At 36.0% G+C, this 19,411-nt stretch overlaps 1 protein-coding gene across 1 annotated transcript; it reads right to left on the reverse strand.

The window, feature by feature from the left end:
- Positions 1-13,820: 13,820 nt before the first annotated feature.
- Positions 13,821-15,632, reverse strand: LOC112766596 (uncharacterized). Its single transcript, XM_025812495.2, has 2 exons — positions 15,096-15,632; positions 13,821-14,479 (listed from the first exon to the last, which is right to left on the reverse strand). The coding sequence occupies exons 1-2, from the start codon at positions 15,550-15,552 to the stop codon at positions 13,947-13,949; spliced, it is 990 nt and encodes a 329-aa protein (XP_025668280.1). The 5' UTR covers positions 15,553-15,632; the 3' UTR covers positions 13,821-13,946.
- Positions 15,633-19,411: the final 3,779 nt, after the last annotated feature.

The raw sequence follows: 19,411 nt of genomic DNA on the forward strand, positions 1-19,411 counted from the left end.
GAATCTATGAACACCCCTAACTACTACTATAGGTTTATTGTTGCAAAAGAATGCTTCTTTTATTATAAACCATTATTAGATCTTAATTACCATTAAAACAACTTAATTGTCAATAAAGAGATGATACTTATTGGTCTCTGAAATTATGTTCGTATTTCAATCCATAGTTGTAAAAACCGAACTGGATTGGCTGGTTCGACCGAAAAACTAGTGACCGGACTAGAACTGGACTAGGGTCCAGTTCGGTTTACTCCTTGGACCGTTTAAGGAATAAAATCGGTGTGAACTGGTAAGAACCGGTGTAAACCGGTCTAACCGAACTGGTCTGCTTAAAAAAATTTTTAAAATGTCTCCACAAGGTCTCGAACCAAGAACCTTGGAGCAAAAGCAACCCTTACTTGTCACTTAGCCATTACACTTTTAAGTACTATACTTGACAAATACTAATTATATAGTATACATAAATATCTAATTTAATTTAATTTTTATTTTTTCTATTTTAAAATTAATTATATTTTAATTATATACCATTATTAATATAAATATAAATTTCACTAAAAATTTATTAATTTACTTGATCTATTTTATTGCTAGTATTGTGATTAAGGTTATTTGTTTTGATATTAGTGTTAAAATCTACTGATATTATAGTTAGATGATAGGCTTTGTGAATTAATTATTTTTTATTGTGTCAAAATAAGATACTATTGTAGTATTAAAATTTTATGGTTTTTTATATTAGTTATTTTTAGAAGTTGAGACTTGATTCTTCATAAAATGTTAGTGAAGATATGTATTTCAAATTTTAATTTTAAGTTTTTAACTATTTTATATTTTATATTTATGTGAGACCGGTTTTATCGGTTCAACCAGTGATTTATCGATTGAACCAATAAACCAGTGAACCAGTAGTTTGACCGGTTCGATCACTGGTTCGGTTCTAACAACTATGTTTCAATCTAATTTCAAAAATTTCGATTTACTCAATTTAGTCTCCCAACTTATTAGTTATGACTCACATTGGTTCCTAATCTTATTTTTGTCACTGTCTCACAAAATCGTTAACGACATATTGAGATGGACTAATGACTGCTACATTATACATTCTAGCGACTATTTGATGTGACAATTGAAATTTTTTTACCTTATTTTTTATTTTCAACTAAACACTTAAAACCCTAATATGAGTCACGGATACCTAAGTTAAAAAATCAAACTAAGTAAATTGAAACTTTAAAAATCAGATTAAAGTTCGAATATAACTTCAAAACAGAATTTTAACTTACGTAGTGATTAATTTAAATGAGAATCAAATAAATCAAAATTCAACATAATTTTTATCAATGTTTTCAAATTCGAAATTTCTATACCAAAATTAACTAGAATTTTTCTTTAAATTAAAAATTTAATGAAATAGTGACTTTAATTATCTTAACCAATGTCCTAATTAATTACTTTTATGTCTTAAAAAAACTGTATATGAGAAGAAAATAATTAATTTGTCTACTTTAATAAATAGTTATTTTACTAAAATGAGAAACTATTTTTTTAGAATTTTTTAAGAACTAATTAATATTATATATATTTTGTTACACTACATTTAGTTATAAAAATTTTATTTATTTCTAATGCTTATATTAAAAATAAAAAAAATTAAATTAGTGAATCTTAATCTATAATATAATAATTGTAAGACCCAGAATCTTTGAAAAGTCTTATTATGATCAAGTCTCAAATCCTACAGTTATTTATAGCCTTAATTTCAGAGATTATTTTATTAAAGATAATTATGGCAAGTTTTGATTTATTGGATTTGAGATAAGTTATGATTATTATCCAATTTTATAATTATTGGATTATTTTCTATATTCAAAGTATAAAGTTGATAGTTATGAAATAATAAGGATTTTATATGTTTTGGACTAAGTAACTAATATTTTGAATATTAGTACTGCTATTTTAGAAAATAGAGAAATTAATTATATTATTTCTAATCTTTAGATTTGGGCATTTTGTTGAAAATAATTTGTAAAAGTAGATGAACAAATAGTGTTTTTCCATATACAATAAGTGTTGGATTTACATTGGATTTCAATTACCATATTATTCCTAATTTTATGTGAAATTACCATAATGCCCTTAACCCTAATTTTCACATAAGGAAAACCCTAACCCGGTAACCCATTACCCGACCCGGTTCTCCCTCAACCCCACTCAGCTCCCAAACCCAGCCGCCACACTTGACCTATTTTCCTTCCTTCTTTCATTCACGACACACAGCTTCCTTCTGTTTCCATGAAGGAAAGAAAAGAGGAGCAGAAAGTGGGAGAAGAGGAACGGGAAGGAGAGGAGAGGAGGAGGACGGCGTCGGCGGGCGTCACTGCCGCCGCGCCGTCACGTCGCGTAGAGACGAAAGGAGCGAGATCTGAGGATGAGACAAGGATTTGCGCCGGTGGCACTGGGGTTTGCTGCCGCCGTTTGATGCCGCCGTGGGTCCCTTTCCGTCGAACTCGAAGGAGGAGGAAGGCTGAGACTGGGCGACGCTGGGAGAAAAGGAGACGCGAGCTGGAGGAGCTGCGTCCAGTCGCCGTCGATCGCCATTGAACCGCGCCGGACCCAGAACTGCGAACGTGAGGGGTGCGATGCAGGAGCCCGGCGCGAGGAAGAGGGAGCATGCGTGCACGCGCAGGAGAAGGGCGACGCTGCTGTCACCGCCGTTGCTGAGCTGCGCCGCCGTCAACCTTGCCGCAGTGTCAGTCGCCGTCCTCTATGGCAAAGTCAGAGAGAGAGAGTGTTCGGGAGCAGAGCAGACGAGAGAGATCTGAAGGTGTGCTGGGAGTTCAGCCACCGCGCCCGGCTACCGTTCGCGTTGTCGGCGCCGCCTCCGTCGGAACTGCCGCCGTCAGAAAAGGGTTCTGGCCGCCAGGAGTGGTTCTGTGACTTCCGAGACCACCGCCGGAGCTTCTGGCTACCGCTGCCGTCGCCGGAAAACTCTGCCGGTAAGGGTTTTTGATTCAGTCTTCACTCGTTTAAGATTCTGGAAGCTTTAACGTCTCTGTATGTGGGTTCCAGGCGCCATTGCCGGAGTCCGGTCACTACTTACTGCTTGAGGTGGCTGCCAGGCTGCTGCCGTTGAACCGGTTCAGAGACCGCCGCTGTTCTGGTTTAGCTGTTCCTTCTTCATTCGGTAAGCGTTTTCAATTTGAAAGCTCTCTAGTTACTATTCTGGCTTTATACACTAAGGTTTTGCGGCATCAATTGCTATAAGATTGAGTTTCTATTGTTATATGTCGTGATTAGTGTTGCTGTGGTTACCGCGGGAGTGGCTTGGAGCCGAGGTTGCGGTTGTTGGTGATTTCGGTTTAAGAGAGGAGGTTCCTGTGACGCGTTTGGATTATGGAATTGCGTTTTGAGGTAGGGGCGCTTTCCAAAAACTATATTTCTATATGTTGAAATTATTACATATGGATACTGATGTGAGAAAATGTGTATTTGGTGATTGTATCGGCCTTATGTATTATTTGATTGACTCGAATGTTTATGAATGTTGGTTTGGCTGAGTTGTTGTGCGACTTTGTGAAATGTAATATTTTGAAGCTGATTCTTTAAATATTTGAAATCTGAGTTTAATCCGTTGAGGATTGATTTGAATTGAATTGATTATTTTGATGATGTGAAAGATAGAATACCCTTGAAATTCAGCCTGGGTTGCTTTAATTGATTTGGTTTTGATAAATTATTTATTGCTGAACTGATTCTTTAAAGCTTTGGAAATGAGTTAAATCGGTTGATATTGAGTTGACTTTGAAATGGTTTTCTCGAGATATGCCACTGAGGCGACTGTTGGAATTTAGCTTGCTTTGAATTGGTTTCTGGTTTTGAGCTGTTGAAAAGGAATGAGAAACGGTTTAGTTGGGACCCGAACCGGGTGGCAAAAGTCCAAGTTTTAAGGGAGGTGCTGCCGAAATTTCTGCAAAATCCTAGTCGTGTTTGAAAAGTTATTTAAAAAGGGCTGGATTTGAGAAATTGTATTAATTGATTTATTAAGAGAATATTTATGTTTTCAAGCTTAATTTATTTAATGAACTTTATGCGTTGAGTTCGGCTTATTTAGAAACGAACTATTTGTACAGTTTGAATCACTGAAGGAAAGAATGATGCTCTAATATTGATTTCAATATAAAAAGGAGCTTTTAGTGATTTTAAAGGAATTTAGACTTTTGATTGAGTAATCAAGTTTGAGGCATTTTGGAAGAGTTAGAAAAATGGGTTCCAAAAAGAAACCTGAAAGTGGTTTGATTCAAATGAACCGGTTCCGTTTCAAATGAGTTGATTTTTGGACCGGGTTGGAACTTGTGATTTTGTATGATCGGTTTCATAATAAATTCAGTTTTATTTACTTGAACCGAGAATCTATGATTTTAAAAGTTTCAATGAATTTTAAGGAATTTATATAAGTTGACCTTCCCTAAAGACTTGGGACTCTGGCAAGAAACTTTTGTTATAAAATCCCATTGTTGGATGGGTGATTTTGAATGTTCCCAAAAAGAATCTTTAACTTTCCATGGTTTTGGAAGTTTTGGAAAGAGAATGCCGAGAGTGGCTTTGTTTTAAAAAGGGAACTCACTTTGAGTAAATTTGGCTTATGAGCCTGAGATGATTTGAGAAATGAGATCTTTAAAGCCAAGGCTAAAAAGAGTTGAAATTTGATTTCAAAGTGAAATGGCTTGAGAAAAGTGATTTATGGCTTAAATGCCGGTTTTATGAATTTGATGATGTTGAAAGGTGGAAGTGTTGTTTTGTTGTGAGCCGGAATGGCCGTGTATGCTATTGAACTATGGCTGATTGCCGAATGAGTTGTGAGCCGTATGGCTGATTATGAATTATGAACTTAAGCCGAAGGGCTGTATTTATTGATAAATTGGCTGGTTCTGGATTGAACCGTGAGCCGGATGGCTGAGATGGATGGTGATCCATGGTTGAGTATAAATGCATGTATGCAATCGAATGAATTGTGAATTTAAGCCGGATGGCTGAGATGAATGTTGTATGCGAGTATGCTTGTGTTTTCTCTCTGATTGTAAGGGTGACAGGGCACCGATACCCTCTAATGGCGACAGGGCGCAGATACCCTCTAATGGCGACAGGGCGCAGATACCCTCTAATGGCGACAGGGCGCAGATACCCTCTAATGATAATAAAGCGCAACAGAGAGACTGTGTCCGGGTTAGCTACCGGACACGTCGGGTTGGCTTGGTAACCGACAGATGATATCATCAGCCACTAGGGACAGGCATGCATCATATGCATCTATGTGACATTGTTTGGGTGTGTATATTATACTTGGTTTGCCTATGTGATAAATTGCTAATTGTTCTACTTGTAATAACTGTTTGTTTGTGCTTGCATCTTCCTATGTGTGTTTGCTACTGGGACTCTGTTGGATTGTGGTGATTTGTTGATGGTTGGATTGTCTGGGCCTAGTGCCGTGGTTGGAATGAGATGAACCGATTGTTGATTTCGGTTTTGTGTTTCTGGCTTGGAATAAAGTATGAAAAGCTATTTTGGTTCAGCATAGATAAACCGTTTTGAAAGGCTCTTGAGTTTTTGAGAATTGAACTGTTCCTTTTTCAGAAAAGATTTCCGATTCCTCTTTTATTGTAAACCGCTGTTTTTTAAAAGAGGCATAAGACGGTTATTAATCACTGGTGCGGTTATCTTCATGTATCCTATTACAGTAATTCCCAAAAATCCTCTACTGAGAACCCTTTCGAGGATGATGTTCTCACCCCCCTACATTTTTCCCCTTTCAGGATATGGGCGCAGAAGTTACGAAGAGTTCATTTAGTTGTTGTTGAGATGCTTTGTATTGTGTTGATTATGGTTTATTGTACCCTCGCCTTTATCTTGATATAATCTGTAAGAGGGATAGGGATTGTATTGGATTATGTTTGTAATATTATTTATATATATATACGGATGTACTCTTTATGAGTTTTGTAAGTTGTCTGGTATTTATGGATGTATGTTATCGGATGAAAGTGTTTTTGGGAGCGGTGTTGCGGTTTAAAGTTTTAGACAGGCTCATATTTTAGTATTAAATAGTATAAGTGTCGTCGTAATGTCCGAGCTATTAGAGTTGCGCAGCCGGAAGCGTGAACTTTGGTAGTTAGGGTGTTACATTATGGTATCAGAGCAGTTCTTCCTGTAGGGCCTGAGGAATGGACTGACTATGCTTCAATTGCATACTCTGAGTGTTTGTCATGTATTAGGTCTTGTCGAACGACGAGAATTAGAGCTTTATGAACATGACGATCTATTGATTTAACGCTGTTAGTCTTGCATTGCCTAATTCTTGGTATTAAGTTTGGCCGGCTTAATACTAGTGAATTATGTATATAAAAGCACTGATGGGTTATCATAGATGAAATACGAGTTTTGAGTAAAGCGAATCGCGGACTTTGGGAACGTTAAAGACTATTTCTCGAGGTTATTCAGTTGTGTGTCTTGAATTTTATTCGAGTCGATCTGTTCTTTTATACTCTAACCTGAAGTTCTTGTTTGCTAATCCTCTTGAAAAGTAGTTTGATTTTCTCGACTCTATTCCTCTATTCATATGCCTTCTTGAATGATCTTAAGTGCATATGCTTGTTTGAAATCCTTGTTGCATCTCTCTTCTTCTGCTTGAGTGCTTCTTGATTCAAGTATTCTTTGATATAGTCTTGAACTTGTCTTAATGTGCTGTGACTTTTAACTCTGGGTTCTGATTCCATTCTTTGAGAAATTGTTGATTCAGTTTTTCTCTTACTGGACAGTGATCATAGCCAATTTTGAGATTTTATAAATTGCTGTTGATTAGATATATACTTTTCTATATATGAGACTTTGAAATTATTTATGCAGTTTAACAACTATTTCTTTCTAATACCTTGCCTGTACTTTTACTGGTTTACGCAATTGCACTTACTTTAAAGGTAAATTGACTTTCTAGTAATTTTACTATAGTTCCAATGCACATCTTCAATTGATTATGTATTTGGAATATTTTTCACAATTTAAAAAAAAAAAAGAAAGGATTTACCACTTTTGTCTCGGTTGAGTTTCATTTGATAAGCTTTACTTAACTTATTTTGAATTGAGGTTGATTTAGCATACTACATGGTTTATGCCATTGTTGTTCTTTTGAAAGTGTTGGACTCATAGCTGTCTTCCTATGAACGAACTAAATTCTCTATTAAATCTTCCATCTCCATGAATGTCATGCTTGACCTTGTTTTTAACTGATCTTTTACATCTTGTGGATATTGCCATTGATCTTGGTTTTTCCTCTTGCGTGAATCTCACTCTTATGTGAGTCAGCTTGATTTGTTTCAATTTCATGCACCGTTTATCCTCTCATTGTCTTTACAAGAGTTTTTAGTCAAAGATTTATCCTTGAGAGATTACTAATGGTTGAGTTGTCTTTTTCTATGACTTTTGTATTCTTTTGGATCAATTTAAAACTTGTTTGATGTTTCATATCTAGTGGCTCTTGTTTGAACTACTTTAGATTAAGATCCTTTCTAGTATGGCTTGACTCCTTTTTAGTACATCTTAAACTTCTTGAATGTTCTTCTGAGATAGTGATTTCAAGAACACTTTTAGAGTCTTGTTTTGAACCTTTTTAAAGAAGTTTTGAATTCTCTTTGAAGAAATATTAAACGGAATTTACTTTCTGTTGCTTGATTGAGATTGAAAACCATTGTTCAATTTTGATGAAGTTAATTTAAAAATCGGCATGCGCTATTTTAAATGAGGCCTTGGAGAGCTTCCTTGTTTAGTGGAAATCGGTTCGTTTGTAACACATCACTTATTTCCTTTACCAAATTGTAAGCAAATTTTTACTTCTGAGTTTCTTTTATAAAAAGAGTTTAACTTCCTCTTTCGTACTTACTATAAATGTTATACACGCTTGTTTGAATATGGACTTTGGGAGTTTTTGAACAAGCATTTGATTTCTCTTCCGAGTTTATGATTGCTTTTGGTTAGGTTGTGCACCTAACTATCTTTCTAAAATGTTTGAGGAAATATTTTAGCTATTAGTCAAACTTGTGTGCATTTTGTTTTAGAACTCTACAAAGTCTACTTCAACGTGAATTTGCATTAAAGCAAAGACACGATTATGCTTTTGTTACTCTCTTGAAGGATATTGTTACTTAACCTTCTATTTCAGACTGCGAAGTGGTTTTTTCCGCAAGTTTTGGTTCCTTTATGAACAATGTATTCGGAAGTACCTTTAATCGTGCTCTTGAGTTCTGTGAGCTTTGTCTTGGGTCTGAAATGTTCTCTTCTGTAAACCTCATGCTTCATCGACTCAGCTTGAGTTTGTTTCAAACTGATGCGCTGGTTTTCTTCTTATTGATCCTATTGAACTTCTTTGATCTAAGGGTTATCTTTGAAGTTGTCAATTGAATTGTGTCTAGCAAACTTCATTGCTTGAACATCCTTGTTTATCTGGAATTGGGTATATTCTTTCAAATCTATGAGTATTGTCTTTGGCATTTGTCTCTCCTTTCTAAGATCTCGTATTCTTCTGAGTAGACTCGAGAATTGTTTGATATCACATGCGATCTATAGATATAGTAACGCGATGCGTTAGTTCTTTAAGACGTGATGTGTGCATACGAAAGTTGAAGCGGTAGGTGTGCAACGTTAAGAGTTGTGGGTATTTTGTTCCTTGCGAACGGGTTTGTGGTTGTCAGGCTTGTGATCAAATTTGGGGTTTGTAAAGTGCTTGATGGAGTTGGAAAGTTGAAACTTTGAGGTTGATATGAGATTAGTATGCGGAGGTTGAGCACGTCGTTTTAATTCCATCCTGTTTGATAGCCTTTGATGCCTTACCCTTCTATCACATGATTGACCCATGTTATCTTTTGCATTGAGCCTACCTGGTAACGTTTGCTTTGCAATCACTCCTACCTTTACATCCTTATGCTTATGACAATCAAAGTATTTGGAAATCGTATATATGATTGTATTTTGAGATATTTTTGCTTCTTCCTTAAATGTGTTCAAGGGTGAACTGTTATGGAATTTCTTTCATTTTGTATCAATTTTCGAGGGCGAAAATTTTTATAAGGTGGGTAGAATGTAAGACCCAGAATCTTTGAAAAGTCTTATTATGATCAAGTCTCAAATCCTACAGTTATTTATAGCCTTAATTTCAGAGATTATTTTATTAAAGATAATTATGGCAAGTTTTGATTTATTGGATTTGAGATAAGTTATGATTATTATCCAATTTTATAATTATTGGATTATTTTCTATATTCAAAGTATAAAGTTGATAGTTATGAAATAATAAGGATTTTATATGTTTTGGACTAAGTAACTAATATTTTGAATATTAGTACTGCTATTTTGGAAAATAGAGAAATTAATTATATTATTTCTAATCTTTAGATTTGGGCATTTTGTTGAAAATAATTTGTAAAAGTAGATGAACAAATAGTGTTTTTCCATATACAATAAGTGTTGGATTTACATTGGATTTCAATTACCATATTATTCCTAATTTTATGTGAAATTACCATAATGCCCTTAACCCTAATTTTCACATAAGGAAAACCCTAACCCGGTAACCCATTACCCGACCCGGTTCTCCCTCAACCCCACTCAGCTCCCAAACCCAGCCGCCACACTTGACCTATTTTCCTTCCTTCTTTCATTCACGACACACATCTTCCTTCTGTTTCCATGAAGGAAAGAAAAGAGGAGCAGAAAGTGGGAGAAGAGGAACGAGAAGGAGAGGAGAGGAGGAGGACGGCGTCGGCGGGCGTCACTGCCGCCGCGCCGTCGCGTCGCGCAGAGACGAAAGGAGCGAGATCTGAGGATGAGACAAGGATTTGCGCCGGTGGCACTGGGGTTTGCTGCCGCCGTTTGATGCCGCCGTGGGTCCCTTTCCGTCGAACTCGAAGGAGGAGGAAGGCTGAGACTGGGCGACGCTGGGAGAAAAGGAGACGCGAGCTGGAGGAGCTGCGTCCAGTCGCCGTCAATCGCCATTGAACCGCGCCGGACCCAGAACTGCGAACGTGAGGGGTGCGATGCAGGAGCCCGGCGCGAGGAAGAGGGAGCATGCGTGCACGCGCAGGAGAAGGGCGACATTGTTCTGGTTTAGCTGTTCCTTCTTCATTCGGTAAGCGTTTTCAATTTGAAAGCTCTCTAGTTACTATTCTGGCTTCATACACTAAGGTTTTGCGGCATCAATTGCTATAAGATTGAGTTTCTATTGTTATATGTCGCGATTAGTGTTGCTGTGGTTACCGCGGGAGTGGCTTGGAGCCGAGGTTGCGGTTGTTGGTGATTTCGGTTTAAGAGAGGAGGTTCCTGTGACGCGTTTGGATTATGGAATTGCGTTTTGAGGTAGGGGCGCTTTCCAAAAACTATATTTCTATATGTTGGAATTATTACATATGGATAATTATGTGAGAAAATGTGTATTTGGTGATTGTATCGGCCTTATGTATTATTTGATTGACTCGAATGTTTATGAATGTTGGTTTGGCTGAGTTGTTGTGCGGCTTTGTGAAATGTAATGTTTTGAAGCTGATTCTTTAAATATTTGAAATCTGAGTTTAATCCGTTGAGGATTGATTTGAATTGAATTGATTATTTTGATGATGTGAAAGATAGAATACCCTTGAAATTCAGCCTGGGTTGCTTTAATTGATTTGGTTTTGATAAATTATTTATTGCTGAACTGATTCTTTAAAGCTTTGGAAATGAGTTAAATCGGTTGATATTGAGTTGACTTTGAAATGGTTTTCTCGAGATATGCCACTGAGGCGACTGTTGGAATTTAGCTTGCTTTGAATTGGTTTCTGGTTTTGAGCTGTTGAAAAGGAATGAGAAACGGTTTAGTTGGGACCCGAACCGGGTGGCAAAAGTCCAAGTTTTAGGGGAGGTGCTGCCGAAATTTCTGCAAAATCCTAGTCGTGTTTGAAAAGTTATTTATAAAGGGCTGGATTTGAGAAATTGTATTAATTGATTTATTAAGAGAATATTTATGTTTTCAAGCTTAATTTATTTAATGAACTTTATGCGTTGAGTTCGGCTTATTTAGAAACGAACTATTTGTACAGTTTGAATCACTGAAGGAAAGAATGATGCTCTAATATTGATTTCAATATAAAAAGGAGCTTTTAGTGATTTTAAAGGAATTTAGACTTTTGATTGAGTAATCAAGTTTGAGGCATTTTGGAAGAGTTAGAAAAATGGGTTCCAAAAAGAAACCTGAAAGTGGTTTGATTCAAATGAACCGGTTCCGTTTCAAATGAGTTGATTTTTGGACCGGGTTGGAACTTGTGATTTTGTATGATCGGTTTCATAATAAATTCAGTTTTATTTACTTGAACCGAGAATCTATGATTTTAAAAGTTTCAATGAATTTTAAGGAATTTATATAAGTTGACCTTCCCTAAAGACTTGGGACTCTGGCAAGAAACTTTTGTTATAAAATCCCATTGTTGGATGGGTGATTTTGAATGTTCCCAAAAAGAATCTTTAACTTTCCATGGTTTTGGAAGTTTTGGAAAGAGAATGCCGAGAGTGGCTTTGTTTTAAAAAGGGAACTCACTTTGAGTAAATTTGGCTTATGAGCCTGAGATGATTTGAGAAATGAGATCTTTAAAGCCAAGGCTAAAAAGAGTTGAAATTTGATTTCAAAGTGAAATGGCTTGAGAAAAGTGATTTATGGCTTAAATGCCGGTTTTATGAATTTGATGATGTTGAAAGGTGGAAGTGTTGTTTTGTTGTGAGCCGGAATGGCCGTGTATGCTATTGAACTATGGCTGATTGCCGAATGAGTTGTGAGCCGTATGGCTGATTATGAATTATGAACTTAAGCCGAAGGGCTGTATTTATTGATAAATTGGCTGGTTCTGGATTGAACCGTGAGCCGGATGGCTGAGATGGATGGTGATCCATGATTGAGTATAAATGCATGTATGCAATCGAATGAATTGTGAATTTAAGCCGGATGGCTGAGATGAATGTTGTATGCGAGTATGCTTGTGTTTTCTCTCTGGTTGTAATGGCGACAGGGCGCAGATACCCTCTAATGGCGACAGGGCGCAGATACCCTCTAATGATAATAAAGCGCAACAGAGAGACTGTGTCCGGGTTAGCTACCGGACACGTCGGGTTGGCTTGGTAACCGACAGATGATATCATCAGCCACTAGGGACAGGCATGCATCATATGCATCTATGTGACATTGTTTGGGTGTGTATATTATACTTGGTTTGCCTATGTGATAAATTGCTAATTGTTCTACTTGTAATAACTGTTTGTTTGTGCTTGCATCTTCCTATGTGTGTTTGCTACTGGGACTCTGTTGGATTGTGGTGATTTGTTGATGGTTGGATTGTCTGGGCCTAGTGCCGTGGTTGGAATGAGATGAACCGATTGTTGATTTCGGTTTTGTGTTTCTGGCTTGGAATAAAGTATGAAAAGCTATTTTGGTTCAGCATAGATAAACCGTTTTGAAAGGCTCTTGAGTTTTTGAGAATTGAACTGTTCCTTTTTCAGAAAAGATTTCCGATTCCTCTTTTATTGTAAACCGCTGTTTTTTAAAAGAGGCATAAGACGGTTATTAATCACTGATGCGGTTATCTTCATGTATCCTATTACAGTAATTCCCAAAAATCCTCTACTGAGAACCCTTTCGAGGATGATGTTCTCACCCCCCTACATTTTTTCCCTTTCAGGATATGGGCGTAGAAGTTACGAAGAGTTCATTTAGTTGTTGTTGAGATGCTTTGTATTGTGTTGATTATGGTTTATTGTACCCTTGCCTTTATCTTGATATAATCTATAAGAGGGATAGGGATTGTATTGGATTATGTTTGTAATATTATTTATATATATATATATATATATATATATATATATATATATATATATATATTTGTATATATATACGGATGTACTCTTTATGAGTTTTGTAAGTTGTCTGGTATTTATGGATGTATGTTATCGGATGAAAGTGTTTTTGGGAGCGGTGTTGCGGTTTAAAGTTTTAGACAGGCTCATATTTTAGTATTAAATAGTATAAGTGTCGTCGTAATGTCCGAGCTATCAGAGTTGCGCAGCCGGAAGCGTGAACTTTGGTAGTTAGGGTGTTACAATAATAATAATATAGTAATTATTTTATATATTGTACGAATATAAATTAATTATTTTTTTATTTATAAAAATTTTAAGAGGTTTGAGCTTGTTATATATATATATATATTTGATGAATGTAATATATTTTTTTATGTAAATAATCTTTTAAAAAAATATAATAGTTAATCTATTACCTTTTTTGTTTTAGTCCAAATTAAATGTTTTTTATTGTTTTTGGAAAGAAAATATTTTGAGAAATTTAATAATATGTGATGAGTAACACCGAATAAATTATACAGAAACTAATTAAAACACAACATGAAAATATCTTTAAAAAAAGACTTTTTTTTATCTGAGTGGCCTCCACGATTTAAATCAATTTAGTTTTAAGAGTCCTTTAAGTAAAAATATCTAATGACCCTAAGTATTTGGCTTATTTACCTTAATTACTTTACTTGCAGGATATTTTCCAAACCAGTTGGATTTGAAAATTAGATTTTAATTTTGAGCGTGACCAGCTAACTTATTTTTGTTAGGAATTTGCATTGAAAATGTTACCAGTTTAACATATGTACGAGGGAACCAAAAAGAAAACATATACCGGAGAAAGTATGAGAAAGTGAAGAAACAAAATAAAAAAATAAAATGCATTATAAAAATAAAGGGAAACTTCATGAAGAAACTAAAGTAACCATGAATAAAGTGCAACTCCTATGGCATAGCCATACAGCACAATATCAATTGAATTGTACCAAAAACAAAATATCACAATATAATTACAGAATGAACTTGATTTTTACTCAGAAAAGTGGATCGGTTACTATGGCAATGGTAGGATCTCCAAGGCTTGAAGAAACATCAAATCTTGACATTGCATCATCACCAAACATTACAGCACCAGCTGCTAATGCCCCGGCACCTGCCCCAATTGCAAACCCTGGAGGTCCCCTCGGCCTATTAGGTGCAGCCGCATATGACGACGAAGATGGCATATTAATGTAACTAGGTCCGAATCCATCACTACTCGGGTAAAAACTCGGAGCATAGCCAACTTTTGAAGGCGGAGGAGGCATTGGCGGCGGAGGTCCTCTAGCTGGTTGATAATAGCTTGGTCCAGCAGATGCAGTGTAGCTTGGTCCAACCCCATATGGGTTGGAATAGTTTGAAGGAAATGGCACTTGTTGTGCATAAGGAGCATTAGTTTGTTCTTGTTTATATGATCCATTGAATGATTGAGGAATAGGTTGTTGTGGATAGCCTTGCCTAAATCCACCATGAGTGACCAAGTGTGGCTTATTACCATGATCTTGGAGAACTATTCCTTCATCATTACCTAGAATAAAAAACCCAGAAACCTCATTCAAACCACATTATTATGTTTCCAAATATGAGGTAAACTTGAATAAAAGTTGTCAATAAATCTACTCAAAAATAAATTAAATTCCATTGTAACAGATATTTCGGAATGAAGTAAGTATTATTTCGGAATTAAATTAAATGCATTTAGTTTTAAATGTATTAAAATATCAAAAGTAACAGATATTTCGGAATGAAGTAAGTATTATTTTTCAATTCAATTAAGCCCAAACAATCCAACTGTGGCAAAGATCGCAGAGTTTGCAAAACAGTGCAGATAGAGGTTGAATTCTGATGTTTCTTTATCTGCATTGTTAGACAAATCAATCCTGTCTATGGTTGTGTCTCTACTGAGTACTAAGCCTCCATTTGGTTAGTGCCACAAACACATAGACACAGAAGTCTTTGGTAACACTACGACAAAATGAGAGATACAATAGGACTCAAATACACTGTTTTTTTTTTATTGTGCATCTCAAAAAGAAAGACACTCATGTCTAAAAAGTTCAGCAAGTAAGTCATTTTCAAGTAAAACAACATAACACTCAGTTCACCCTTCAAATACTACTAAATAGTGAAGAATAAACACACACCTAAATGGGGAATTGGCTCTTTTTTCTCCTCAGAAACACGAACCGAGACATCAATGAAACCTCTGGGCTTGTTCGATTTCTTCCCTCTCAACTGGTAGCTACCCACTTCTTCTTCAGAATTTTTCTTCTTCTCATTGACATGCTTTGCGAGAAACTCCTTGAGCAAAACCGTTGTTGAGCCATGAAGCTTCTCGGTGAGGAAAATGGGGTCCCTGCTATAAACCTCAACACTAAGTGCAAGTTCTTGAAAACATGCTTCGGAATCTGTATCAACCTGAAAAGAAAACTTGGTTCTCCAAAGAGGATTAGAGTTTCCAGAAGAATCGATTTTTGTGCAGTACTTGTTGTTTGGATCAACCCAACCTACAGCGTACCATTGGCGCTTCCACAGTGAGGGTGTCGAACCTCGTACCCCACGAGCTGATATTAGGCATATCTCCACCCAGATTTTCGCCATTGATGGATTTTCAGCTCAAGAAAGTTTTAGTGTGAACTTGAAGGGGCTACTTTACTTTGGTTGCGCGCAAAAGAGGATCACGTGGCACCAATAATAATGAAATATGTGCTATTGTACACTGGATTCCGTATTAATTAATGAAAATGCATCTTTTTGTTGTAAAATAAATAAAAGGCGTACTAAATATAAAATAAAGATGTGTAAATAGAAGATTTTAGTATTAATAATAGCCAATATAATTAATTCAATAAAATTAATTTATATATATCTACTAATATATATAATAACGAGAAAAAAAAGAGAACAGTATATGAGAGAGAATAATTATTGTTATTGCTGTGTATGTGTATATATTTGTATCAGTTCATGCCTATTTATAGGCGTACAAGAGTAGTGTCAATTAATTTCATTCAATATTGAGAAAGTGAATTTTCATTTGTGGAAAGAGTGAACCGCCCATTAAATGAGCATCCACATCATCATACTTATCTTAACACTCTCCTTCGGATGACCATTTAGGAATATGCTTCATTAAAACCTTACTAAAGAAAACCTAATGGGAAAAACTTTAGTGAAGAAAAAAGAGTACAATATTCTTTGTGATGGGGTCTGCCTCATTAAAAACCTTGTCAAGAAAAACCCAATGGAAAAAAACCTGACCAAGGAAAAAAGAGTACAGTCTCCTCCTCTTATCGACATCATTTAATATCTCGAAATCGACGCATCCCAATCTGATGTATCAATTTTTCAAAGGAAGATTTTGGGAGTGACTTTGTGAATAAATCTGATAGATTGTCACTTGAGCGGATCTGTTAGATATCAATTGTCCCTTGATTTTGAAGATCATGAGTGAAGAAGAATTTGGGAGAAATATGCTTTGTTCTATCGCCTTTGATGTATCCGCCTTTAAGTTGAGCAATGCATGCTGTATTATCTTCAAACAGGACAATTTGAGCTATCTTATTATCAATCAGTCCATATGATGACAGAATATATTGGATCAAACTCCTGAGCCAAAAACACTCGCGACTTGCTTCATGAATCGCTAGTATTTCGGCATGATTAGAGAATGTTGCCAAAATCGTCTGTTTTGTGGACCTTCATGATATAGCTGTACCACCATATGTGAACAGATATCCTATTTGAGATCTCCCTTTATGTGGATCAGACAAGTATCCTGCATTTGCATAGCCAACTAGTAGTGACTTGGATCTATAGGGATAAAATAATCCCATATCAACCGTTCCATGAAGATATCGAAAGAATTGTTTGATTCCACTCCAATATCTTCTGGTTGGAGAGGGACTATACATTGCTAGTAAGTTCACAGCAAATGATATATCGGATCGTGTGTTATTAGCAAGATACATTAGCGCTCCAATGGCACTAAGATATGGTACTTCAGGACCAAGGATATCTTCATTTTCTTCTTTAGGATGGAATTGATCATTTTCCACATTCAAAGATCTTACGATTATTGGGGTATTCAAGGGATGTGACTTATCCATATAAAATATTTTTAAGATCTTTTCTGTGTATGTTGTTTGATGAATAAAGATCCCATTTTTCATATGATCGATCTGCAGGCCGAGACAAAATTTAATCTTTCTAAAATTTTTCATCTCAAACTCTTCTTTTAGAGTTTTAATAATTGTTGGAATCTCTTCAAGGGTTCCAATGATATTTAAATCATCAACGTACACAGCAATTATAATGAATCCAGATGTAGATTTCTTTATGAAAACACATGGACAGATATCATCATTCTTGAATCCATTTTTGGCCAGATACTCAGTAAGACGATTATACCACATTCGTCCATATTGCTTTAGACCATATAAAGATCTTTGCAATTTGACTGAGTATAACCCCTTGTGAATATTCATTGGATGGTTTAGATATCTTTAGTCCTTCAGGGACTTTCATATAGATATCTTGATCTAATGAGCCATATAAGTAGGCTGTTACCACATCCATTAAATTCATATGCAATTTATGATATGTAGATAAACTGATCAAATAACGCAATGTTATCGCATCAACTACAGGGGAGTACGTTTCTTCATAATCTATACCGAGCCTTTGTGAAAAACCTTGTGCCACAAGTCGGGCTTTGTAGCGCACAACTTCATTTTTCTCATTTCGTTTTCTCACAAATACCCATCGGTATCCAACAGGTTTTACATCTTCTGCTGTACGGACTACATGTCCAAAGACTTCACGTTTTGCAAGTGAGTCTAACTCAGCCTTCATGGCTTCTTCCCATTTTGGCCAATCATTTCTTTGTCGACATTCTTCGACTGATCTTGGCTCAAGATCCTTACTTTCATGCATGATATTTAATGCCACATTATATGCAAATATTTCATTGGCAATTGTCTTATTTCGATTCCATTTCTCTCCTATAAAGACATAATTTATCGAGATCTCGTCATTTTTAAGATTTTTAGGTACCTGAACGTCTTCTGGCGTTAAAACTATATCAGAATTTTGGACAACTGCAGGTGTCTATACTATGTCTTTTTCAACAGGAATAGTATTTACCTCTTTTCTCTTTGGAGGATTTTTGTCTTTGGAACTGACAGGCCTGCCACGCTTCTGGCGTGAATTTGCTTCAGTGGCTATTTGTCCGACTGAGACCTCAATTCGAATTGGAGCATTTTCTACTGGTATATAAGATTTTGTTATCCTCTTTGTATTGAAAAATGCATCAGGCAATTCATTTGCTATTCTTTGCAAATGTATAATCTTTTGAACTTCTAGTTCACATTGCCCTTATCGAGGATCTAAATGCATCAAGGATAATGCATTCCAATTAAGTTCTTTTTCAGGAAGCTTATTCTCTCTCCCTAATGTTGGAAATTTTGATTCATCAAAATGACAATCCGCAAACCAGGATTTAAATACATCTCCAGTTTGTATCTCAAGATACCTCACTATAGAGGAAGAATCATATCCAACATATATCCCCAATTTTCTTTGGGGTCCCATTTTGGTGCGATTAGATGGTGCAATGGGAACATATATCGCACACCCAAATATTCTTAAATGGGAGACATTAGGCTGCTGGTCAAAAGCTAATTGCATAGGAGAGAATTGATGGTAACTCGTTGGCCTCAAACGAATAAGTGTTGCGGCATGTAAAATAGCATGCCCCCAAACCGAGGTTGGAAGATTTGTTCTCATAAGTAAGGGTCTAGCAATTAATTGGAGGCGTTTAATAAGTGATTCTTCTAACCCATTTTGTGTGTGAACATGAGCTACTGGATGTTCAACACTTATACCATTAGCCATACAATAAGCATCAAAGGCTTGGGAAGTAAATTCACCAGTATTATCAAGACGAATTACTTTGATTGGATTTTCTGAAAATTGTGCTTTTAATCGAATAATTTGAGCCAGTAATCTCGTAAACGCCAGGTTGCGAGAAGATAATAAGCACACATGTGACCATCTCGAAGATGCGTCTATTAGGACCATAAAATATCTAAAAGATCCACATGGTGGATGAATAGGTCCACATATATCACCTTGAATCTTTTTTAGAAATTCAGGGGACTTAAATCCAATCTTTACTGGTGATGGCCTTAAAATTAACTTCCCTTGAGAACATGCAGCACAACAAAATTCACTAGATTTAAGAATCTTCTGGTTCTTTAGTGAATGTCTATAGGAGTTTTCAATAATTCTCCGCATCATAGTTATTCCCGGATGACCCAATCGGTCGTGCCAAGTTATGAATTCATTTGGACTAGTAAACGTCTGGTTTACTGTAGCATGTGATTCAATTGCACTAATCTTGGTATAATATAATCCAGATGAAAGTGAGGGTAACTTTTCTAATATAACTTTCTTATTT

This window comes from Arachis hypogaea, chromosome 17 (assembly GCF_003086295.3).
Source record: "Arachis hypogaea cultivar Tifrunner chromosome 17, arahy.Tifrunner.gnm2.J5K5, whole genome shotgun sequence".
NCBI lineage: Eukaryota > Viridiplantae > Streptophyta > Magnoliopsida > Fabales > Fabaceae > Arachis > Arachis hypogaea.

Bases quoted from the DNA above. Each gene is read 5' to 3' on its own strand.
- LOC112766596 (XM_025812495.2), bottom strand. From the start codon at position 15,552: ATGGCGAAAATCTGGGTGGAGATATGCCTAATATCAGCTCGTGGGGTA. The intron at 14,480-15,095 runs GTGTGTGTTTAT...TTTTTATTCTAG, and splicing joins AGAGCCAATTCCCCATTTAG to GTAATGATGAAGGAATAGTT.